The following is a 27,038-nucleotide window of genomic DNA, read 5'->3' as shown; positions in this document are numbered from 1 at the left end:
GTGCTGCATGTAAGTTACAGAAAACTACCATTAATACCCACAGGCAGATAAATGCCATGGTGCTTCAGAATTAAATAGACGGAGATGTTACCATCACATCATCTCAAGAAATCAGATTACATTCATATTATGCTCCAAGGAGGAAAAAAAAATAAATCAACATATTTCTAGCTGATCAAACCATTCCACAGGTATTGTATCAGTGACAAAATGCCAAGAGGACTCACCTGTTCAATCTCCTTTGTCTTAGTTGCAATTGCTTTTGAGCGACCAAGAAGCTGACCGTCCTCGTATAATTCTGTACTGTCTGTTATATTTGTTTCTGCTTCCTCTGTTTGTTCACTGTATAACAGAGCTGAAGATCCAGCCTTAAAAAAAATACAAGCAAAATAAAAACCTCAAAGTGCAAGAGCAAAACTAAACACCCAAATACAGTCATTCAGCTATTCAGTTTGCTTACCAAGGCTACCAGTGAAGCATTATTGCTACAGTCTAACATATACAGAAATATGGATTTTAAACATGCAGAAAACATGGCATCATAGAAAACCTGTGACTCAGTGTTAACTGTATAAAGACAATGATGTGAGGTAACCTTTACCCGCCCTTCCATTGAGAAGGAAGGCCACCCTAACTTGTACATGTGATATTTAGAACACCAGCTAGCAAGAAAAATCCACAATCAAAGTGGGATTAGCTCTCTGGGAAAGGATAAAATAACAAAATCAAAGGTAAATAGGCATCAATGAAATCAAAACGCTGCCAGAAATAACTCTTGCAGCACTCAGGACCACAGGTTTATACTATCAAATGGACATAGATACCTATTATAAAGGAAAAGTCAACGAGTGCATAGAGGATTCCTGATAAGATGGGAAATCTTACTGAAGTACCAGAACTGTATAAGCTTCCCTCTAAAACAGAAATTAAGATAGTATCCCTGCCCAAAAGCAAAAAAACTCCCACTCCAAGGAGTCTATAAAGAAGATAGAAAGGAGAAGAAATTACCATAGCCTACTGAAATCCAGTATTATGCAAGAGAATTCTAGAGTAGTAATTTGTTTTGTGGGTTTTTTTTTTAAATCAGATTTGAGAATTGAGGATGCAGAAAAATATTTTCCACTATTCCAAAATAAAGAGGTGAAGAGTCCCAAGACATAAACTAACATGAAAGAGAAAAGCATTAGATCTAAAGAAAAAAAAGCTTAAGAGTGGTCCTAAGAGCATCTGCTCAGAGCTTAGCAGCAATGTAAACCATTAAGACTGAATCCCAAATCAAATTGCAACAAACCATGAAATGCCTGAGATTGATTAAAGGCTGCTAAAAAGTTCAGGGCAATGCAAACTTTAGCTACTAAGAACTATATAGATAAACTGGAAAAAGATGAAAAGCATTGCAATTCATACACGACAGCCTACTACTAATCAAGGTGAGAAGTATCCTTTCTTCTAGGACTCAGAATGATATACTTCACTCCTTCGTTAGCATTCCTACAGTGCACTTTCTGAGCCAATAAATCATCTCAGACTCTGCCATAACCAACTGCAATTGCTTCATTTTGAAAATTACTTTAGTTTGAACCTTTTTGCCACTGCAATTTTCTCTGAGGCACAGTGGAAGGTTTAAACGACTCTTTTCCATGTGGCCCACTCTGTTCTTTCCTCCTTTACATTACCTTCCCCTCACCAAGAACAGGAGTGACATTTCTCATCACTCTTACTTTCCTTAACCCCTCAGAAATGTCCACGCATATGTTCTCCTCCATATGATATTCACACCTCCTTTTTTTTCAGATTTATTTTTCCTGGAGGGAAATGAACAGTTTATTTATCCAACTGGATCTTCCTGTACAGTATCAAGAAGCTGCTGGTGCACTCAGATATAACATCAATTGTCAGGACTTAAAAGTTCATATGAACATGGATCCAGTGAGTTGATTTCTCTAATCTAGCCCTAAAGTTTTACGAGTGTGAAACACAAAGAGGAAATCTGATGCTTCCCAAGGTGCTTTCGTCTTCCCTCAAATTATCCGCCAACAAATACAAAATACACATTAATTATGATGTTTAAGACATGAAATTTCATAGAGTAGGTACTATTTTGTTTTTGTAAGAGTGCCTGAAGCAAAGTTAAAGTTGAAGTTAAAATGATCACAGAATTAAAACAGACTGGTTTACAAAAAGACATTACACAACATTTGGTTTGTTTTAAATGACAAATACATCATCCACTAACATAGCAGAGTCCACGACATCCTATCCAAGAACAGCATAACAAAACAAAGACTGAAAAGGGCTACAATCACAGTTCAATATAGCAAGGGGTAGAAGAGAGGCAAGAATAAATGGGTATTAACCAGCAATTCATTAATGCTGATTACAGATAAAAGTTCTGGGGAAAAAATATCTATCCACTGCAGCACCAAAACGAAAGGTTAATTTTTAGTATAGAGGAGAACTGCTTTCTGGAAAAGAATAAATGACACAGTAGACTGACGTGACATGGAACTGAACTCAGTATACCAAAGGTTCTCTACTGTCTTGTGTTTCATAGGTACACTTGTATTTTGACTCAGAAGTCCCTTGCTAACTTTAAGGAGTTCAGTAAGCATACAGATTTACACTAGTGCAAGAGTTCCTTGGAGAATCCCTGGGAGAGCTGGAGCCTTATTCTGGCAGTTGTAACTCAACATGAATTTAAATTATACTAACAAAACCTACTTTGTTTTTGTGTACTCTTAAATAAATAAATCACAAGGCTTGAGTCTCCCTCTCACTCACTTTCAACAAACATTTAAGAGCATACGCAGACAAATCCAGGGGTAAATTACAAAATGTGCCTTTCAGGAGAGTACAGAAAAACAAGAGGCTATTGTAACTATTTAAAAGAAATTGATTAATAATCCTGTCTTACTTCATACTCTGCTTCAGGTACACTGCTTTCATCGGCCTTCTCTGACTTTTCAGCTGCCCACTTCCTTGCAGCTTCTGCAAGCTCCTTTTCTGTCAGTCTGTTGGTCTTATCTGAGGCCTGTACAAGAACATTACAGTCAAGGTTTCACATGAAATATATTTACACATGGCAAAACATCTTCCAAACTAATGTAAACAGTTTTTCAGATCCCCCCAAAATTTTAAAATAGGAAATAAGGAAGCTGAAGCTATTTCATTTGCTGACTTATTTCTTTAAAAAGAAAAGTGGCTGGAGAGAGAACAAAGGGAAAAAAAAAAAAGAAAAAAGAGAGAGAAAAACCACAAAGATAAATCAATGAAGTTCAGTAAAATGTTAAAAAAAGCACCGTACTTTCAGAATCAGTTTTATTAAATTCGTGGGACAGAGACAGCAGAAAAATTATTTGAGATCAATTGAGTTTAAAGAGACATGGAGGAAATGGACACTATGAAGTCAGATACAAGTGTGGAGGGATCTCACATTTCAACATGGTTTTCAGGCATGAAAGGTTGCAACTAATTTAAACTATTAAATGCTGTGTAGGGTGTAAAACCTGAGCTAATTAGGGACAAAATATTTTACACATACTTTAAATGATCAGAGCTCCTTCCATTAAAATTCATTATTTTTTATTGGGGGGGAACATTGATGATTTATAACAGAGTCAGTCATGGCTTTATAGCCTTTTAATCCACCTTTTCAGACTAAAATACTGCTATAAATAATATCTAAAAATTAATTTCTCTCCATTTGGCTTTTACTAACAGACAAACAGATGACAAATACCCATGTACCAAAACCAGTTCAGGAACAGCCAGCTTTATAAATCTTGTTACCACTACGTCAGTATTTCTTCTGAATCAACAAACATCCATCCAAGACTCTATACAATTCTAGTATTAAAACCTACAACAGTAAGATGGATACCTAAAAAAGATACAAGAATCCTCCTGCCTGAAAAATGTCCCAATTTCTACCCAATGTCAGTTCCATCATAGCAAACAGGTGGAAAAAAAACAAGCAAAAACCCCCAGCACTCTCCCCTCTCATCACTAGCTCATTCTAAATTACATAAAGGGCCAGCAGAAGAAAATCTTGTGAACTGTTACAAGACTGCTTCATCTTCAAACCTTTTGTACTTATCTCAAGTAAAATATTACCCAAAATTCTCTTTGTGCTGTAGTATGGCATTAGTATATGATTCACAGAATCCTTCCAGGATTTAGTGTCATAAGGACACCGCATTTATCCAGTTCCAGAAGAGAAGTGCAACACAATATTCAAACAGGAATCCCTCTTTTCTACTATTGTGAACTACAAAATTATAACTAGCAAATTCAGGAGGCAATGAAGTTCAATGTGCAGGGGAACAAAAAGGGTTCTTAAAAGAAAACAGTAGTATAATTCATAGAATAACTTGCCCAGCTCACCTTTCCAAACTACACTATTATTCTTTCACTAGTCTCACTAGAAACTATCTGCTGCCAAGGTTTTTTTTCTCCCCTCAACGTTCTCATTTCCCATAGTATGCCTTTTACCTTTAACCTTAGCTATCTGTAGCTGCCAAAAAACTCTTGTACTGTGGTTCTATTATGAATCTCTCCCTTTCCTCAAATGTGGCTCTGGCCAACACTAACAAAAATACAAAAAAGACCGCTATCTTTGTCACCGACAGTCAGTTTTGCACAGAATAAAGACAAATAAAATCTCACATGACCTACAGGATTTCCACAGCCATAAACAGAAACTAACCACTCTAGTACCTGCTGGAATGCAGCAAAATATCTGTTTAATTTAATCTCAATAAATTTAACTCTGTAAGTTGCATGTCAATAAATATCTATTAAAAAATCCTGAGTATGTTTTATGTAATAAAGTAACAGTATTTCCACAGGTACACTACAAGTAAACAACTGGAACATATTTCTCAGAGAACAATATCTGCAGCTACTTAAGTTGCAAACTTGCAAGAAATGAACAACCTATCCTATATCTTCTGAAACCCAACCAAACTTCCCCCTACCTCAAAACAGGGGTATCTTTTTTTCCTTTTTCTGTTACCTTATGCATAAGAACAGCAAAAACCTGACAGTATTCTGCTATCTTTGCTGCAAAGCTTTCCCTGTCTCACACATCTGCCTTTTGCTCTAATTATGTTGGATACAGCCTTCAAGGCTTGCAGTCCAGACAGCTATTAAAGAAAAACACAAAAGATTTCATACCATAGTCAATTAAACAGGTGGTTCAGATCAGATAGCACCCACATGTGTTAATTGACATGCATGAATATGTAAAAAAATTAATTATAAGACAGATAAGAATATCTTTTCAGATTTGCATATAGCTACTACAGTCAAAAGAGATATTGCTACAGAGGCATATAGCTTTGTAAGTATTTCAAAGCTAAATTATAACTTGGAGCATTGGAAGTTATCTCCTTTAATCTATAATATATATAACTCATTTCTCAAGTCTAAGAAGATTATAAGATTCTGGCACTAGAGATGCTCATGTTTTGCCAAGACTACTTCTGTTGGTATAACTGAACCACTAATGTAACTGAACTGGTTAGTGTAATTCAGCCATCACCCCAAAAGTCTCCCCTGACACAGGCCAGTACATTACAGGCAGATTTGGAGACTTCAAGAGAAAAGCAATAAAAGGTCACTGAAGTGCTTCCATTTCTGCAGCTGATGCATACCCAATAAATATTTATGTTGTATGAGGAAATGATTTCCATCAAACAGAGAGTTTCATTTTGTGTAGCTTACATCAAGTGGACAGCCACTGCCAGCAGATACATGCAAAGTGCTGGCAAAATCCCACAATATAGAATAGATCAGACTTGACTGAAGCAGAAAGCAAAACATTTAAAGAATACTTCACAGTTTAAGCACACACTGCACATTAATACAAGTGCAAGAGATTTTGCAATACCTCCTTGTTCTCAAAGGTTTGTATTAAGCAAGGATTTGGTATTAAGCTGTAGCATGCTGAGTCTGTAAACAAAATAGGTGAACTAATTATAAAGTTTATTTTATAATCCAAACCATCGCAACTTCTGAGTAACAGCTTTTATCTTGCTTTCCCTATTTACATCACTGAAAATATATCGCTTGCCTCCCCCCTTAAGGACATTGGCAATTAGCTAATGCCTAGCACAGCAGTTCTAAAAGAGCTGCATAAGGGATAAGTATTTGGAATGACAGCACAACCAAAGCCTGTTCTTTTCCCCACCTAATTATTTCCTTCAGTCTCACCTTCTCACAACAAAAAGTACCTTTCTTTCTTCTGATTTCTTTTTTGTTTAAGCAATCCACTGCTTTTATTAAAAAGACGTCAAGAACCAGGCTGGTACATCATGATACTTAGAGCGAATACTACTTTCTTTTGGGCATTGGACTAGATGGTCTCCAAAAGTCCCATCTATGATTCTGTGACTCTAATAGGGCCTTATTTACTTAAACCAATATAATGCACTGTTTCTTTCTCAGTAAAGTATTACTCAACTATGTAGAGAAAATACTCCAATGGAAGTGTTCATTTTAACCTCAGATATAATTTACAGGCAAGCAGTCTATGATGTGAAAATGTTTTTGCTGCCACAACAGTCTTGAATGCTACTTGTTCATCAGTGTTTATAAGCCTGTCCGTTTAACTAATTAGCAAGATCACATAGTTGGTGCTCAGCCCACAGATTTGATGGGAAATTAAACAGCATCATTTAGAACATAAAATTACATTTATCAAACTACCTTGCAATGTAGCTCCCTTCCCAAGTAAATGCTATCATTCCTGCCACATCCTCAAACAACCCTGCTTCTAAGTCAATTCTGCTATTCACATTAGCTTCCCACACTGTTTCCAATTCCAGTAACAGCTTAAGAATCACTGAATGATGGAGTTCAGTGAAAGTATAGGTTTGTCCAATTCATTTGTTGCTCCTAAGACTGCTTCCCCATTTTTGTCCTTGACATTCCTTTTCTAGCACACTCCAGACTTTGGAAAAAGACAATTTTAAACACCTACAAAACTCCCTTTCTCTTAAAATGAGACAGTGAATACAGTACAAAAAGGTCCGTCAGTGGCATCATTAGACAGACAGCACTATCAACACCTTCCTGTCAGATAAGGGAAACCTACCCTCTGCAGAGCAATTCAGGATGCTCCTTTCCTTAACAGCTACACACATTATCTCCTTCCAACTGAGGAAAAAAAATCCCAAACCAGGGTATAATCTGAAACCATGGTGAGAAATACTTGAAAAGAAAATTCACCTTTGATGAGGATACTGCTACGGAGCCTGAAGGTGATGCATCCCTTGATGTTTTCAGTGATTGACCTGATGCCTTCTCTTTACCTACAATTAAGAAAAAAATAACAACTGTGAAATCATATTAAAACGTATGTTGCAAATATAATTACTGGCTTAGAAAAACTGCAGTGAAATTTGCTCAGATCAGACATGAAATCGACAAGCTTCACCGTATGACAAATACTGATAACACTTTATTCTCCTTACAAAGAGAGAAGAGATATAACTATACTATTTAATGTATTTAGAAGAACCCGGTGAACTTTTTCCAACATTAACTGAAAGGCTGTATCAACATGACTTGGCAAGATGATGTGGTTTTACTTTTTAATATTCCTGCAATGATATAAACAGGTGAAATATTAGATACCAGTCAATCACTCCAGGAAACCAGGTTGGTAGGAACTGGTTTAGCAGGCCACAGTGTGGTGACAAGTCCTGCCATGGCAAACAGTCCTATATTGTATCAGCCACAGACTAGATGCTCTTTGTATTATCAGTGTTTTTCTTATAAGAGTCAAAATTGAAAAAATGACAATTCAAATTCACTGTGTTAATCAGTCTGTGCATACCCTTGCACAGACTGGCCACAGCCTGCAGCAGCAGAACTGGTTGCAGTGTGAACTACTAGTTTTCAACCTGTGGTCCATGGATTACATTGAAGGGATGTGCAAAAGGTAAACACAAAAAGCACATATGCTGTCAGTAGGCCTAACTTAACTAGACTATTCACACTTACTGGGGAAAATGGTTAATGGCTCCCAAATGGAAAACAATGCAGACTTCCGTTGACTTCTATCAAATTAGTATCAATACAATTAAGAATGGGATAAAAAGTTTATCAAATACTTTAAGAAAAAGATATAAATTATAATGTATCTTATATTAATATTAAATATTATATAAATATAAATAATTTTAATAGAACTATGAACGAATGTGGCTTTAATTTAATGAGTCAAATAAATAAAGAGCAAATATGGCACCTCAAAATGCTGCAATACTTTCCTTTTTTTACTCAGTGCCATAAAATATGACTGCATTGTGCTATGTATTTAAAAATACCACTACGTACACAAAACACGGAAGGTCCATGCAAAGTTCATACCTGTTAACAATAGGAAATGTTTAAAGAGTATTTGAAAATTGGTTTTCTACTCTTTCCCTGCATTTTCATACTACATGTATAGCATAGACTTAATACAAAATTTTAGGAAAACCCTGAAATTTTATATGGTTTCCTGAAACACTTTTTTCCTGTTCCTGATAATTATGATCTGTGTATCTGTAACACTTCTACAAATTTAGTTGAATATCTTATTTTTCTCTTCCTCTCCTACACTTTAAGGAATTGGCATTCACTGAGTATTGCTCCAAAATGTTAAAAGAGTTGCAGTGATGAGCTAGAAGGATAATTTATATTCTACAAGGAGTGAAATGATTCCTCAGTATTTACACAATGTTAACTAAACTCCACAAGATCTCTTCTGGCAGTAAGTGCTACATAATGGTCCGGTATGCTGCTCTGGACACTCACAGTATGCCTATCAGTGAACAGAAAAAATATCTAATTAAACTTTTCAAAAGCTGCCAAAATGAACAGTGGGTTTGGATAGTTCACTAGAAAGCATTTGCAGAGAGGGAAATCAAATCAGATTAATTTACATACACTGTACAAACAGCAGTGGCTAAGATTGTAGTATACTAAAAAAGGGCAATTTTGACTTTTTTTTTCCCCCCTAATTATTTAAACAGGAAAACCTTAAATATTTTCAAAACAGATGATTCATTAGGCTTCAGGGAAAGATTAACAGCCAAGCTTTTAAAAGACAGAACATACACAGTACAGACTTCACTGTGTTTCACATTTTTTTGAGGAAAGCAAGATTTGAGAGAATCTGACAGGAGATGAAATTGTTAAAACCCCCTCAAGCCCCTAATATTACAGGTCTGAGAACACTTTCAGAAAATGCAACAAGCAGCAGTATATGTATTTTAATTTCTCCAATTTTGTAATCCTTCTTTTCCCCTGGCTGCAGGAAGTCTTCGTTTGCTATAGATGACAGCAATTTCTTGTAAGGGAATTCAATAAAGCACATAAGGAAGAGAAGCAGTTGAGGCTAAACAGAAAATGACATAAGATACCAGAAAAAGCCATACTGCTCAAACTCCTACAGTCAGTCTAGAGCTGCTACTGAAACAACACTTACAACCCCCACATAAAATAGATAAGGGAACAGAGACTGCAGTGAAACAACCAAAAAGCAGACACCACAATTGGTACAAACTGTCTAGTTTTCTCATTAGAAATACAGCATGTAAAGTATCACAGATGTGCACACATCTCTAATTCTGTATGAGAAAAAGGGCTTATGCAGTGAGTTGCAGTTGCACCTCACTAACCAGTTCTCATCATTAATCCAGCATTACCTTGCTGAGAAGTAGTGTTTCTTTTATGTAAAGATGACATATTTCTGCTATGCTGGGACTGGTGGAAAGAATAGGATTTGCTTCTTTCAGGAGAGTAGCTCCTGCTGCTGACACTGGAGCCAGATCTGCTGTGTGGAGAATCCCTTCGGCTCCCTGGTGATTCCCTGAAGAGAGGAGAGTCCCTCCTATGAGGGGATCGTTCTCTCATGTAATGAGAAGGATAGATGCTTTTTCTTCTGAAGCCATATCTGACATCCCTTCAAAGACAACAGAAAAATAAAAGTCACTTGGTTATCCTTCCAATGTTTGTGGAACAGCACTGGATAATACAATGCCAACATTTTCTATTTGGTTAAATACTAATAGATTAGCTGTCATCTGCAGAACATGTCTGAAATCTTCAGTGTTGTTAGAATAACAGGCAATGAATGAAAAACAAGTAGGAAAATAGGAAAAACTTGTATATGTATGTAATTATTTTCAGACTTCATTCACCTGCTTCATTGCTATAAGCTAATTCCTTTCCGTTTCTCAATAATACAGCTAAAACGTGAGAAAAAGACATTCAAGAAATTGGGACTATCACATTTTATTTCTTCAGATTCACTCAATTTCACCTGGAAATTAAACCTTCATTTACAATAACTAAAAATGCATACACAAATAATTGCTTACACTCTTTGGCTGTTTTTCAACTCTGTTTTTCCCTTACCCTTATTTTCAAGGGAGTATGGTTTAACACACCTTGCTATGGGAAATACCATTGAGGGATTACAATTTATATCCAGCAAGGACAAAAAGAAAACTGCAGAATATCTATCCTCATGCCTATGTATCCACCCAAGGTCAAACCATGAATGAAAACATGAAAATTTACACCTACTAAAGAGCCTATGTCTTTCACAACACACAATACTCATATTGAACTTTACTTTAAAACGTCACAGACTCAGTTATTATATGAAACGCAACTGATTTGAAATCATAATCTAGTCAACACCAACACTTTTTACTACATGTATATATTGTTACTCCAGACTATACCCCAAATGTCCTGGTTACCTGCAAATTATATTAATTTACATATGTATGCGAAGGTCAGAAAAACAGCATAAAATTGAACTTTTCCTAAAGAATCTCAAAACTAACATGCAAGCAAACACCTACTGAGTCTAGACTTGTGACATGTGCCTTGGTCAGAAGACACATTGCCAAGAGAAGCAAGTAATTCTCAGCTCTTCCACAGCACTGCTATATGGCATTTACAGTAAGCCAGAATGTACCTTACTTCACTGCCTTTCTCTCCTATTTCTCACCATAGTCCAATATTTTATATAAGGGAATGTCTCGACGATGAGCAAAGATCTGGTGGTCTCATTTAGCACAATGTTGCTATAGCTAATTTCATGTTGGTGGAGAAAAGGAAAAAAGCCCTCTAGTGTACAATTCCCATAACATGTTGCAGGCCCACATTTATGACGGGTAACAACGGACTCTAGCATGTCAAAAGTGTTTTGTACTGCTGAAACTATACAGGTAGCACCACAGTAATACAGACACTATTACACTGATGTGTTTTACACAGTGCTGATTTACTGTTTGCATGGAAAGCACAACTGCCTGAAACAAAGCCAGGTTTTACAGCTAAACAGTTATTTCACTGTTAACAGACCCTAGGCTTTTTACAAGTATGTTATCTTACAGAAAAGCATATTTTACAGAACTACATACCAAAACTGATACAAGACAATGTTACACGGATTTATACTTAACAGGGGTGCTAAAAATCAATATTCATTTCCTTTCTAAACATCTTTCCTTCTTCTATTTATTGTGACACATTATTCTTCCCAAACAAGCCAGCAAAAGAAACAATTAAGGACTTGCTAAATAATACTCTATTTAATAGCCTTTATACGGTAGCCATTGTATGCTTACATCAAATAATGAATCACCCCAGAATACACAGAAGGATAATCCTCCTGCTTTCTTCAAAGGCCTAAGAGCAATGTGCTCACCTTTGGACACTACTTTTTAGGAAACGTGTAGATTAACATGACACTTTCCAGAAAGAACAACTGAAATTATCAGAGTCTGAGAAAACACATTTAATGACAAAATACTCAAACCTCTTTGTCCCCTTAAATTGAGCAGAAAGAAATCTAAAGAAGCCAGGCGAGCTCGCTAACCTATGAGACACAGCTGAAAATAGGGAACTACCGCTTTATCTGCATTACATGTATAAACATTTTATGTAGCAACAGAGGAAAAGTTCAGACTTTAAAAATAATCAGAAGATTAGCTCACCACTGAACTAGTTTGTCTAGCTAAGTAGGGTTTTTCTTATTTATTAAAGAACATATTGATCAAATATTTACCCAGAATGAGTTATGTACAGCCCATTTTTTCTTCAATTTCCTTCTAAACATCTCTTTTTAAATAATCCTATTTATTTTTAAAGCACAAGCTTTCTGGCAGACCAGTACACCACTTTTACACCCAAAACACGTTTTCATGACCGAGTTATGAAGCCCTAGTACACAGAGAAGTTCATTATGGAAACGGTTACAGAGCCCCAGCCACTGCACACATAATAAATGCTCTAATATCCACATAAGAATTTACAAAATACCATTGAAACACACTTTAAAACAGGAAAACATTTTAAAGCCTCATTCTACAATAACATTATGCACAAAACAGTAGATTCTAACTTTCATTTTTCAAATTTTCATTTCATCGCTCCATGTTAGTTCCTAACTGGGCCGTATCTCTTACTAAACACTCACGCCATTAACTATATTAAATCTTTCTCAGACAGCATAGCAACAGCACAGCATTTCTGATGCTTTCCATTAATATAACAAACGACACTGAACAGAACAAAATAAGCATTGTTTTACTTTTTTTTTTCCCTTAAATACTTAAGCTAACATACACCTGCAATTTGGTAATGAAGGCCCCAATTCAGCAAAGCAGTTAAGCACATGCTTCAGATTCCAACACATACTCAAAAGGTTTATTGAGCAGGGACAATATTTAAGAGAGATGCAAAATTTTGTGCTCAGCTCTAACTTTAAAATAAAACTACTGCCCTTAATAAAAAATACAGGATTAATTGCTTTCATACTTCTCTTTGTATTTTGTATTCATATTTTTCACATAGTCCTGAAAGCGCAGTGTAGTTCTCTCAGCAGTATTGCAACAGGAAGCATTAGAATGTTTAACCTCCATGAATCTTGACCATTAAATTCTCACTGAAGCTGATAATCTTGGATGAGCTCCTGAAATTTTATAACTAACCAGCCATACCCTGACAGACCATCCACAAAGGGCAGCTGAGGGAAAAACACAAGCCCAACAGTTACCACCGTTAACCAAGTTCCAAGTTCTTGGAGGGAAAAACACAAATACAGAACAAAGGTACAGCCTTCTGCATAGCAGGAGATCAAGGGAATACAACACAGAGCAGATTTACAGTTGCCAAAGGATCAGAGACACCATCTTTCTTAAGCTACCATTACCTCATCAAGTACTGCTCTTACCCCTCCCTGCCATTTTAAGGCCTGCAAACCATTCAGTAGCAATGTTGGGGGGAAACTGAGAGTTAATGGAAGCCTTCTCATTTACAAAAGGGAGGGGTACAGCTTAAGCTACGTGAAACAAAGACTAACACAAACTGGTGTACCAGTTTGCATTTTAAGAGTACATAAAGGCAAAATTAAATTACTTGGCAGATGTGAAATGTCTGAGAATGGAGATGTACTTGGGAACATGAAAGCACATCACATGCAATTTGGGAAGAAATTCTGTGTGCAAGAGAAATCTCAGTTTATTCTCAGTGAATTCATGCAACTGGGCAACTGGGTACAATACTATATGCTTACTATTCTCTTGGACTTCTACATCCTAATACAGACACCCATCTTTTCAGTTAAAACATTAATCTACGATGTGGTCCAGCCACAGAGGACATAACTCACACTTCTGATACTGCACTGAACAGATTAGCAACTCTACAGCATATCGCTGTGGAGCAGAAACTGTAGGCTCTTTCAGTAACTCACAAGTGAGCACAGTTTATCACCTAGATAAACAGTCAACAGAGAAATAAGTTTGTGACCCCTTCCATCTGAAATTACTGTTGTCAAAGGGGTTAGACATTCCATTTATAGGCTTGGGCTTGATTACTAGCCTTGCCTAAAAGTAACTCACACAATTTTATAAATAATTTGAGGAAATTATAAGTACCTCCTGAGATACCAGATTTCAGTGCAAAGAGAGGAAAAGGAGAAGATTTGAACCATGCTTCTTAACTCAATACACTTTCCCTGTCTCATAATACACAGGCAAAGCGAAGGAGGAGGATGAGTGAAAGAAAAACAAAAAAGCCTCTTGCCTGCCCTGTCAGGACACTGCAGGGGCTGGCAGAGCTACCAACATGACTCAGATGATGGGGAAAACTTTAATAAAGTATACTACACCCCGACCTCCAAGTTTCTCAAGTGATTTGCTGCCTTAAAACATCTGAAAAGCAAATACAAAGAGTCAAGAAACACCTCTACTTTTAATATCTTCAAAGTAAATGTAGGCGGTGGAAGATTACAGCCACCATCCTCTCTCCCAGAACTCATTCCCTTTCTTTCCAAAAGTACCCAGTACATCTGTGCAACAAACCAACAATTTACGCTTTAGTTCTGCTTCACAGACTTACTATAATCTCGCTATTGTTCAAAGATCTTTATGATGATTTATCATAAGCTAAAACAATAGAGTGAGTTACACCACTGCAGATAAAACTAATTGCATCTAGTTCCACTGGCATTCATTTGAACGTTTGAAATGATGACAGATTTCTTACAACTGGTTTTCAACATTTTATGACTAAGCAAGTAACTGCAGTACTGGTAAATGGTATCTGCACTTGTTTTAAATGAAATTAATGCAATTAGGGCTAGACAATGCAATCTTATTAAGAGCTTTCTGCATGAAGGCAAAAGGAAATAGGCATTGCAAAATAGTGGTAACTCATGTAGAGAAGGGTAACAAGACATACCAAATATACAATAAAAATTAAAAATATATAAATGCCTCATGATATTTATGCTGCACGTAGTACTGCTTAAGTCAACAGCCGCAAACACCAAAACTCCCCACTGATGCCATTTGTCCAGCTCACTCAGTATAAAAGCTACTAAATTCACCTCCCCATCCACCTCGGGATGTTATGAGAGATCAGGGAATAAAATCTAAGACAACTTGCATATCATACATTAGAAAGGAATGCCTCTATGTCCTTTAATGGAAGCTATGCAATTCAACTGAAAGTAGAAATCAGATTACACTGCTCTTTATCCTTAGTAAAGAGTACCTTCTTTCCTACTGTCATCAGTAATATACTTTATTGGACTTGCAGGAATATAAACCTGCAAAATAAAAGTATATTTAAACTCAAACTCTTTATTATCTGACACAGAGAAACTAAGGTCAAGCATACAGGTAAGGACAAAAGAACAAGAAACAAATAAAGAGTTAGAGTCCAGGGAAACACAGAATTAAGTTCCAAAGAATTAAGCAAAACCAGCTTGCTACAACGGTATGAAGAATAAACACAAAATATGTTAATTAGAAATATGAAGAGCAAATTAGACAAAATAATTACATTCAAATGCATGTGATCTTGGATTCTTTTTGAAAACAAGCCCCTCCAATTTCTCTACAACAGAAAATAAATCATAGGTCTCAAGCTCCAGAATACATATTTGCTTAAAGTGATGGACTAAGTTACAATTTCTGTTAAGAGCTACAACAATTACAACAGCAGAGAATTTCACTGATAAAGTATTTACTGACACACACTGCTGTTAGGACAGACTTGAAACGCTCAACTTGCTGAGCAGCATATCATCTCAGAAGTCAAGCAGTTCAGATAACTAGCTGGAAGAATAGGATTCTCAACGTAGTAGCAACTGAATCAGTTCCTAACCAGACCTAATTCAAGATGGAAACCGTTCAAATCTTGTATCTCAATATACAAGCTTAAAATTAGAAGGAAGACAGGAAGCAAAACACTGCATCTTTGCATACCCTTCAAATACCCATACCCCTCTGCCCCGATACCATAACGGACCAGAGATAACTCATCATCCCTACTGTCCTAGAGAAAGTTCTAACAGGACAGACCTTCCTAAATAGGTGCTTGCACATCTACTGTCATCCTGCCTCAGACACTGAGACCAGCACATGGGAAAGAACTTTTTTAAGTTTCCCTGTTGGTACCACAGAATGTGGGGTTGATGGGGTAGGAGATGAAAAGAATTCCCACGTACCACCCAAAGCAGACGTAAAGGTTACCGAGAACAAGCATTTGTGGACAGTAACATACTATGAAACACAAGTGAACAGTTCAGCAAAAATTTGTAAAGAATTTTATTTACTAAAAGACTCTCTAAATCAGTCTGGAAAATTAAATGAGATTGCAGAGAAAAATACGTGCTGTTTATAGAGTCACACAACTTTATATTGCCAAATGGCTAAACAAAAGAAGGTGGAGGACGAAAGGTGGGGGATTTGGTGGGGTTATTTTGTTGGGTTTGGGGGGCTGTTTGTACATTTTATTTGGGGCTTTTGGGTTTGATTTTTACTTCACAGTCAGTGCTTGCCAAGCAATTCAATGTAGGCAAGTATTTGTCTAATGAAAAAAGGAGTATTTTTGCACTGTATTTTTAGGTTCACTCTTATGCTCAGCAAGCTAAAACGCTTTTTCTCAAAGGCTATCCTTCAAATTTTTAAATAGAAGATCCCAGAAACCATGAAATATCTGCTAAATGTGCTCTTCAGGCTTCTCATCTGTGTGCCGCAAAATGCTGTTAGTTCACTTACACTAAGAGAAAGCAACAAGTAGTGTACTGTAGTAGTAGCATACACTGATTCGATCAACCCTTGTCACTGACTTTTTAACACTATCAATAAAAGTCTGCAAAATGAAAGAGTGAGTTGTGGAACAGGTTTGTAAGCACTAGTATCTTATATTGGCACACAATACCCTTATCGTGTTTAGTTTTCTTCTTTTTCCAAATCCCTTAATGAGATCTATCAATCAGAAAAACACTCCATCTTTCTCTGTATCAGAAAAACTCTCCACAAATAGCTATATTTTGATTCTTAAAGTGAGGTATGAAGCAATTAGGTCAATAGGTTTCATTTGCTTATGCCCCAATGTTCTGTAATAGTTACACAAACTTCCACATTTAAATAAAAGTTAGCAAATTACCTCTCCTTCTGGATTTCTCAGGACATTATATATATATGAAGAAAGAAAAAAACCCCATGGTTTTTTTTTTCCTTTATTTGAGCTCATTCCTTCCTGTCAAGTATGTAGTTTGCTCAAAATCAGAAAGCCAAGACAGACATTTCCCATTTCCTCTTATAAATTATTCAGCCATGTAGCTTTATCTTTTTTTTTCCAGTTTGCTTTTTCCCTTCACTTCAATTACAGTTTACAATCACTATAATATACACTAATATTGCTTGCCTTTTTTTTTAATGCCATTTCCTAGATATTACAAATAGCACTTTCCTGAATCTATTTAACACAGAGATAAGCCGTGCTACTAACGTAATTTTTTTATTAAAAATCCTTTTGCAAGTAATATATGCCTTCAGATATTTCAGTGATTTAATAACAGGTAACTTCAAGGCATAGCTCCACCAGAAATCAACTGATTTTAACTGATGCTTCTACAAACCTAACCCTCTCAACCTTCCTTGAATCCATATTCCTTCTCCATGGCAATGGCATTTATCTGGCATTGATATTTTCTCTCAAGGCAACCAAACTGGTAGGTTTAACTGATTGTGGTGGGTCAGCCAGCAGGAGCAGCTCACTGAAGAGTACAAACACCTGAAACAGTAACAGGGAGAGGGAAAGACTTGAAACTAGCTTAGCTAGGTTTAAACTGCTGTGGAAATTTTTACTGTAGTAATATCTATCCCCTTACTGTATTAATAACATTTATTTATTATTAAAAAAATAGGTCCCTTGACAGAATTTTACAGTAAAGTCACCATCATTAAGACTCGAAGAAGTAATATTTTTTCCCTAAAAATAATATACATACGTATCTAAGCAACATTGAAAGCACAATATTCTGGCTGTAAGCAATAAAGGCAGATTCAAAGATACATTTTTAAACAGAACACTATTTAACAGAGAAATTTTAGTAAGGAATAAAACAGTAACTGAAGATTTTTTGAAGAAGATGATGCATTCCTTGTCACTTCAATCTCCTCCGTTAACATAATCTTAGATAATCCTTGTACAAAATTCTTCCAAAAAAATGCAACTAGCAAGAGAAAGTTGTAGAATACATACTAAGCTTACTACCTCATCAAACCTGAGTTGGTTTGCCCCTCTACTCCCCCTGGTGAGACCCTACCTGGAGTACTGCTTTCAGTGCTGGAGCCCTCAGTACAAGAAAAACATGGACCTGTTGAAGCACGTCCAGCAGAGGGGCAGGAAAACGCTCAGAGGACTGGAGCACCTCTTCTATGAGGACAGACTGAGAGAGTCAGGGTTGTTTACCCTGGAGAAGGGAAGACTCTAGGGAGAACTTATTGCAACTTCTGATACTTAAATGAGGCTTATAAGAAAAATATGGACAAGACATTTAGTAGGGCCTGGTGCAATAGGACTAGGGTAGCGTTTTTAAACTAAGGAGAGATTCAGGCTCAATATAAGGAATAAGGTTTTTTTATGATGATGGTGGTGAAACACTGGAGCAGGCTGCCCAGAGAGGTGGCAGATTCCCCATTCCCGCAAACATTCAAAGCCATGCTGGATGTATTTCTGGGCAACCTGATCTAGTTGAAGACGTCCCTGCTCATTGCACAGGGGTTGGACTAGATGACTTTTAAAAGGTCCCTTCCAACCCAAACTATTCTGTAAGTCAACACACCAGAATGTTTTCCATTCTGCTTCCAAATTGCACAAACACACTCTTAAACATTATTTCCAAAAAATAATTAGGCATACTAGACTAGGTAAGGCAAGACTTCATTTAACACACGGAACTGTTGTAAGTCAGATTTCAGAAGAGAAAGGCATTTCCATAGTATACTGACAACACTGTTACATGTCATGGCATCAATATTCAGTTCCGCTTAGACAAACGCATTTGTTACCAAGTCACAAACTAATACTATAAAGATTTGTATACAAGGGACAGAACCTTTGTAAGGGTATGCAAATATGTATCAGGAATAAATGTCAAGACTAACATTAATAATCATTTGTTAGCATGCAAAAATAGCATCACCTTTCAAAAATAACACCAATGGCATGAATTATGCAATTGCTGTATTGATTAACTTTTCCTCAGATGTAGATCACAGTACACTCAAATGCAGCAGGAGGTAGAAATGGCATATCAAAAATCTTCCCTTTGTGGCAAAATGCTTAACAAAAGGATGCCTATACTGAAAATAACACCAAATTTGTCCCTCTCTACTGTATCCTAGTATTCCCAGCCTCCCGCAACGGGAATTAAATTCCCTGAAATATTTAGTGTATTCAAAATACAACAAACAAGTCCTTGGAACTTAGGTTTCAAGAAGAATTAGGTTCCATGAAGAATTTATTTTCCTAAGGGAAATTATGTACAACTCCTCTGTGACAATATTCCCCAGCCTGAGAAAGCCATGACTACATTCATTAAGCCAATTCATTGGCTGGTGGTTGAGATGACTTAGTTAGATGCCATCTTAACAGTAGTTGTCTGGATCGAAGGGAGACTCCCCTCTCTTTCCCTCCCCACTGTCTCTCAGTAGCTAGCTGGTTTTCAACATATTTGTTAGGAAACTTTTCCAGATTAACCAAGTGATACCCATGGGAGTTTGCCTCATTATTTCCCAATACAGCATTAGCTTGCTAGTTGGATACCATCTATATCCTGATGATAATGTTAGCTATAAGATGGGACCAGATAAGCTTGCTTTTTAAAGTCTTCTTTAAAGAGAGGTGTTAGCCAAGATCTGACAGTGTAAAGGTACGTAATCTTATCTTCAGGCATGCTGCCCTATCATACATTGTAAACAGAGAATTTCCTTACAGTTTATTAGCATTATGTAAACATCTTTCCTCAAAATGTGATTCAGTTTTAAGCAACAAACCGGTGTTACTACAAACTTTGAGTTTGCACACACTACTGAATTTTTCCTTACACGTATACCTTAACTTACTAACAGCTGTACTAAACATGTCTTGCACAATAACCACTGTAGAAAATATAATGATTACATCAATCTCATTTAACAATTTACAACCTCACAAAAACTCAAGTGGGAAACAGTTATATACACTAACAGCCACAAGACCTTAAAACAACATAGCTTTGGATCAAAAGCAACTTGAATAAAGACATGAGAACAGTTGAGAACTGCGATGATGAGAACTTCTAGGTTTTTAGTTACCAAATCTGCTGTCTTCACTGTAATTCTAGTCAAATAAATACTTAAAAAACAATTTACTACCTAGCTGTTTCTTATTCAACAGTAATTCAAACTCCGTTTTTAAGATGATCAAAACATTCTTTAAGAAGATTCTAACTACCTGTCTTTAGTCAATCCTTTAGAGTCACAACATAGAGAACATAAACATCACTGAAATATTTCAGAAGACTTAAGTATAAGCACAGTATCATACACACAGAATCAGACTGAAATTACCTATTTGCAGTCATACTTTTCAAAAACAAGCACACCCAGTCTTTTCTTATGGCTCTCACCAGGAGTTAAAATCAAGGTTTAGAACCATTCTATATTTCATACACAGGGTAAGCTCTACTGCATGATGCTGTATATTTACAGGCTCAGCAGGAAAAAAAAAAAATCAGGTAGTGGGAAGTTCTGGTAATTCGACAATTTCCATATATAAGAAACTTTAACATGTTTTGATTAGAATAACAAAACCTTCACGACATCATTTCAAAATGAAACAGGACAGCCAGAACCCTCTGTAACCAACAACAGCCAAAGGAGCTTCCCACCAGGTCAGACTCCTGCAGGAGGTTCCAGGGTCCTGGCTGAATGGCAGAAATACTGGCACTGACCTCAGAAGCTCATCAGGAGAAACGAACAAGAGAAAAAGAAATCAAATGATCAATACATCCATACACAGTACATAAATTTATGACCTTAAACTCCTTCCCCTCAACCAGAGATGGAAACTGCAATCAAATCAGAGTTCTGCAAGACCCTGCAGAATGAACAAAATTAACAGCAAGTAATTTTTGAAAGCAAACATGGTTTAGAATTGCAATGAGAAATTCTGCAAAGAAACAAGAAAACAGGCCTTCAATAAAGGTCACAATCAATCGCTATGCAAATTAAAATATTTTAAAATTAAAAGCAATCATTTAACAACTACAACTACCTGCCAGTGAAAGCAACATTCATCTTACAGAATAAACCCACAGTTAGCTAAAATATGCAAAAAAAATACAGTTGAAAATAAGAATTTTTACCTCCTCCCCATATTTTTACATTATAGTGTGGGGGCCAAAAACAGTTTAAAAAAAATCTGCAATTGAAAGCTTAGGCACCAATGTCTCTTTTTCTCCCCATTCTCTCCAGTGACAAACATTTCAGAAGTGTAATGACAGGAGTCTTGCTTTGAATGAAGCTTTTGTATAATTCTAGATGCACAAAAAGCAGGTCCCACCAACATTAGTAACAGCAGAAATTCAGTCTGACATAATATTCTTGGTAAGAAAACCGCCAGTGCTCACACATTTTAAGCCTCTGGGTTCTAAGTTAAACAGAGGAAAGAGATTCATCATGGCAACAAACTCAGATTTACCTGAATTGAAACCTTTTTACTGTCAACTGCACTGACCTGCAACACTGGACACTTCTGACCTGTTTGTAACTATACAGTCTTCAGCACAAGGTAGTTTTAAAATGCTAAGTGGTATCTGCATGAGATTTGAGCTCTTAAGACTCCATTGAAAATAAAAAGCCATGGTCTAAAGGAACCCAAAGCATTCATAATACTATTAGACATATGCAATTTTGTCCAAGTAACAAAACTCAAATTATAAACCATAAATCTCAGTTTACAAGCAAATTGGGTGTCCCAAGCACAAAAAAGCTAGAGGTGGGGAGCAGAAAAACAGCTCTCAAAAAAAAGTCACAACTACTGAACCAGTAAGACCGCTGCATAAGACATGAAGCGTATTAAGAAGTCATTAAATACTAGTGTAAGCTATACTCAACTTTTAAGTTATCTATTACCTATTATCTTGTTCCAAAAAGTTTTAAGTCTTCCCTTTACCCCCCCCCAAATTATCATAAGCCAAGGTAAACTAATTTACCTAGCAGACTAATACAATGGGTCTTCTGAACTAAAGATTTCAGTAGACAAGTCCTTGCCTGGAGTTGTAGACAGGTATAATGAATCTACCACAATGACCTACTATAAGGAATCAGTAATTTCGTATATGAATAAACAAGTTACTTTAGCAGTTCGTGTGAATACCTGAGAGGTTCAATGTTCTCCCAGTGATTTTATTTATTTATTAAAAGGAAAAGGCATGCGCTAATGAATATGATTAGAACTCTGCTTATCAATCTCTGTCAAAAGCAAGACCATTTACTTTGGGTCACTGCCATATTTATTTCCCTCCACATAGGTTTTTTAATAAAGAATGAGGTTCTTGTATGGTGTCCCTTAAGACCTGTGAAATATTGCAACAGAACAGCAGACTTGTGTACATTTTTAGCACCATCTCATAAATCCCTTTGGCTATGTTTCTCTTCTGTAAGCAAGACAAAGACCAGTTTACATTGTAAGAGCGTTTAAATCCAAAGCCTGAAGACCTCCCACAATATAATATGCTGCCTTATATGAGCATAAAATATTTAAACAGGTTCACTGTTTCATTCATTAAAGAATGCATACAGGGAGGAAAAAAACCCAAGAAACAAGCTACCCCCTGTAATTCAAAGGTGACTGCAGTGTAAAGATAACTGCCTTGGCCTATGACACATCTGAACACTCAATATTAAATCCTGCTTTACTGAAAGAAGAAGTTAAGGGTCACTGACTATCTGGAGACTCTTTCATCAATGGTTTTGGTTCAAAATAACCATTCTCTCCAAATAGCAATTTTCTTCTAAATTTACAATCTTCAGACCACTCATCTAGAAACATCCTGTCATCACATATTGCACCTGCAAGGGTTAATCACCAAATGGAAGGGTACTTCAAGCAGGGATCAGAAAGCCACAAATGCTGGGCTTTAATCCCTCACCTTGCTACCAGTTTTCTCCATGGCCTTTGGTAAACACAATCTCACTGTGAAAGTTTATGCATCTACAAAAACTGGGGTATATTTAGCTTTATGACCCTAAAGATGTAACTGCGAGATTATGTTCAGAATGCCATATAAAATGTGCTTTAAAAGATTTCCAAAACAAAATATAACTTACTGACCAACCTTAGTTGTTCACAGATCACCAATTGCTTAAAACTAAATTTCCATTTTTATTTCTAGAATCAAAATTACTTTTTATTTCTACTTCTTACAAAATATTTCCTGTGCACTCCACAGACGAGCAGATCTGTTTATATACACAAATGCGGTATTAAAGACTTGGCTAAGACTACTTCTTAATTTCACAAAGGGCATGGGGAAAAAACCAACCACCACCAATAAAAACACCACACATAGTAGCAGTAAGTTTCCTTCATTAAAAAACTCATTTTTAACAACAACTTGAGAGAAGAAATAAGAAACGTCCTACATGAGCCACTTCTTAGGAGTCTATGCTATATGAACAAACATTACTACTGATGCAGAGAACTTGGTCTACAAACACGGCAAGCTTTATTTTACAGCAATCTGGACCTCGGATAAATGTAAGGATCAAATTTAATGTCTGTATAGCTGGGATTTACAAGTGTGTTATTTTGTAACTTCTCTTTGAAGATGAGTCTTGCTCATCTCAAGTTGCCAAGTTTCACATATTTCACATCTTACGAACTCAGTCTGGCTGAAAAAAAAAATAGAATGAAGTAATGCTCTGTGCACGCAAAAGGATTAAAATTTGGCATGACCAAAGTGAACAGCAGCTAACAATCTTCTAAAGCATTTCACACTGAGAAGTTCATCCTACTTTATGAAAATGAACTTGTATGAAAAATCCACTGCTATGAGGCCCATAGAGAAGTACCACAACATTGGAGCTCTTCAACATATAACAGCCTAGGTCTTCACAACTCTTCAAAAAATCTGATATGCATAACATAATTTGAGTGCTTTGAATAAGTAAGCTTGATATATCACTAAAGACAAAGAGTAACACATCCCTGGAAGTGATCAGCATTAGTAAAAGATAAACGTACAAAGAATGTGTTATTTGATCTCTACTCCTCTCATAATTTCCAAGTTTCACAATTCTCATGGCATCAGTAACCAAAGCATCAAAACTGTCATAATGTGTGCAGGAAATCCTCTGTTCTCTAAACTACGAGGTTCTGCTTTGATGTACAATTCCTTATGTATGCCAAATACGCTCAAAGCAAGAAGCACTTCAAGCCACGCTATTAACTGTTACACAGGCTACACAATTAACATCAGAATCCCTTACATCAGAATGAGAGAAAAAGGGCTGGCAACTCATTTTGAGATCTATGCCCAGCACATCCTCTGAATTATTTCCTTTTTTTACAAATAAAGTATATTACCATCCAGAAGTCATGGTCACGATGAGAGCTGTTCCCTGAGCATAGCATCAAATAGGGCTAACAATTCACAAGAACTGAATGGTCCAGAAAAGAGCAGAAGGGTCAGTAATACTCGGCTCAGTGACAGACTACTGGCAAAGAATAGCAGCTTGGAAACTAGAGCACAGCTCCCTAAGAATCACAGAACAGTTTGGGTTGGAAAGGACCTTAAGATCACCTAGTTCCAATTCCCCTGCCATGTGCAGGGATACCTCCCACTAGAGCAGGCTGTTCAAGGCCCTCTCCAACCTGGCTTTAAGATGTTAAACAGCATTTGTTTAGCCGAAAGAAGGCAAGAAAAAAAAGACAACTAAGCTAAGTGGTAGATCTTCAATAATCCTCCTGTCACTCTCAGAGAACTGCTGCTGGTCAGTGGACACATCGCAACTCAAGCCACAGCTACAGAACTGCTAAGTAAGTATTTTTAAGGAAAAGACTAGCAGCTTAAAAAAAAAAAATCCACAAAAGAAACAACAGCAACATAAAACAAGACCAAACTAACAAAAATGCACAATGTTTAAAAATCCCTAACAGCTGCTTTATTCAACATAGGAAACGTTCACACATCCCCAATTCTGTATCATTTAAGGGGTTTTGATATTTCAGATAAGCAGCTCTGGGAGAATCTCAAGTGATGCTTATTCAGCACTCCAAAGAATGACAGGGGAAACAAAAATGGAAAGAGTAAGATATGAGAAACTACTTTTTGACAGTTAAGTTGCCAAAAATCGAAGCAGGAGAGTGTGAAGGATTAATGCTAAAGAGGAGCTGCTGAACATCATATTGAGAACAACTTCTTACAGCACATTTAGCTGCTGAATGGGTTTTTGAAAATACTCAAGAAAACTGATTATTTATGTCAATAAAAGAGCTATTCTTTTTAGAATTTATAGTCATGGTACTGGCTATGAAAACTCAATTAACTTTACAAATCTCCTGAGTGTCTTTAGCTTCACAAATCTAACTTTGCACTATGTTGTAGCCATGTTCCATGCAATTTTTTAAAATGTTCTTCTGGTTAAAATAATCTTATATCTCCTTTTACCACTTAAAAAAAATAATTTTATATATACTCCAAAAAAATTAACCCAAATAACTTTCATCATATCCAAAGAGAAAGCATTTGTACATGTAATCATTTTTAATCTCATGTTTTATACTGCAAATGTCTTTGAAATAGAAAGTAATCAGTATTTTCACCACCAGAGACAACATGTACCAAGTACTATACTTCAGTTTCCTCTGTTGAGATCCCTTACACAGCTCAACAGTGAGCAATATGCACAAAATCATAATTAAGCTTATTACAAAGCATGTAATGCTACAAGTGCTTAGCAGTTTGATTGCTGGATTTTACATCCAAGGCTATTCACTATTCCTGTACTCTTCGGTACAATCAGACTTCTGACCTACTAACGAATATTTGTATAAGAAATCAGGAGGTCTTCATTCAATTGCAAATACATTCCCATACTCTTAACTGAACCAAGTACCTTTACAGGTTCTTTCACAGTGTTACTGCGGTTATTGCAGTTTCAGAATATTTACATATTCTGAAATATAAAGACTCAGACAGGACTATCACTGGTCACACAATACATTTTTAAAGCCTTCAGGAAAACAAGCTGACATTTTATCCTCACATTTTAAATGGAAAAAATCAGAATGCATTTAAGGCAATCTTTCTGACCACTGGGTGCCACTCTTGTTCTGTGTAAAAGAAACGGCCTGGCATTAACTGTCTTCGCCATCTCCCCCCCCCCCCATAGTTTTAACTAATTCTGATTCTTCTGAACTGGAAGGAAAGATGAAAGAATTTTGACACTACTTTTCAAAAACCTTTACTAGTGTTTCCAGCCCCAAGAATGCAATTTTGAGAGAAGCCTAGTGCACAGAGACCCTTATGGTGTATGAAGGATTTTTTTTTATGGTGAGGTTATGTAATAACCTTGTTATGTCTAAATCATCACATCCAAAGGAATAGGGATCTGCTGCAATTGCTTAGTGCTGTATTGTCATTGCTACTACCAGCTTCATATTGAGTCTGCAAGGCCTCAAGACTGAGGATCTAAGCAAGCATAAGTTATGTTTGCTGTCCAAGCTTTTCCTGACCTGCGTGAAATCTTTTATTTTTTAACTTGGTGCAGGCTTAACAGTAATTTTTCTAACTGACAAGGTGTCTGTAACTAACCTGGTTTACTTTTGTTGATCTCTGTATGGTACAACCAGTTTTACATAAACAAGGAGTTATTCTATGTAGAATGAGATATTTATGACTAACACCATGAGGCAGCGTATAGAAATAGAATCACAGAATCATAAAATAGTTAGGGTTGGAAAGGACCTTAAGATCATCAAGTTCCAACACCCCTGCCATGGGCAGGGACACATCGCACAGACCTGGTATAATAGCAGACACCTTGAGAAGTGGAAACACAGGATACAGCATACAAAAGTACAGCCACTTGTAGATTAAGCTGTTAATATTTTAGTTATATTAACAACAAACTCTTGTTTGAATATTTAAGTTTCATCCTTATCCATAAATTTTGAGC

General features: G+C 36.4%; 1 protein-coding gene across 2 annotated transcripts in view; it reads right to left on the bottom strand.

The window, feature by feature from the left end:
- The window catches only part of PPHLN1 (periphilin 1), a 70,777-nt gene that overhangs the window by 31,800 nt on the left and 11,939 nt on the right, over positions 1-27,038 (bottom strand). For both annotated transcript variants that reach the window (XM_061361181.1, XM_061361182.1), the window contains exons 6-9: positions 9,699-9,955; positions 7,231-7,313; positions 2,915-3,031; positions 228-368 (exon numbers count right to left, since the gene is read on the bottom strand). In XM_061361181.1, coding sequence (XP_061217165.1) covers positions 228-368; positions 2,915-3,031; positions 7,231-7,313; positions 9,699-9,955 — 598 coding nt within the window. The remainder of the gene's footprint in view (positions 1-227; positions 369-2,914; positions 3,032-7,230; positions 7,314-9,698; positions 9,956-27,038) is intronic.

The sequence above is a fragment of the Neopsephotus bourkii genome, unplaced genomic scaffold (genome assembly GCF_033783945.1).
Source record: "Neopsephotus bourkii isolate Nb327-2 ecotype Australia unplaced genomic scaffold, CSIRO-AGI_Nbou_v1 NB_1053, whole genome shotgun sequence".
NCBI classification, from domain to species: domain Eukaryota; kingdom Metazoa; phylum Chordata; class Aves; order Psittaciformes; family Psittacidae; genus Neopsephotus; species Neopsephotus bourkii.
Note: the sequence above shows the minus strand (reverse complement) of the source record. Positions and strands in the feature narration are given on the sequence as shown.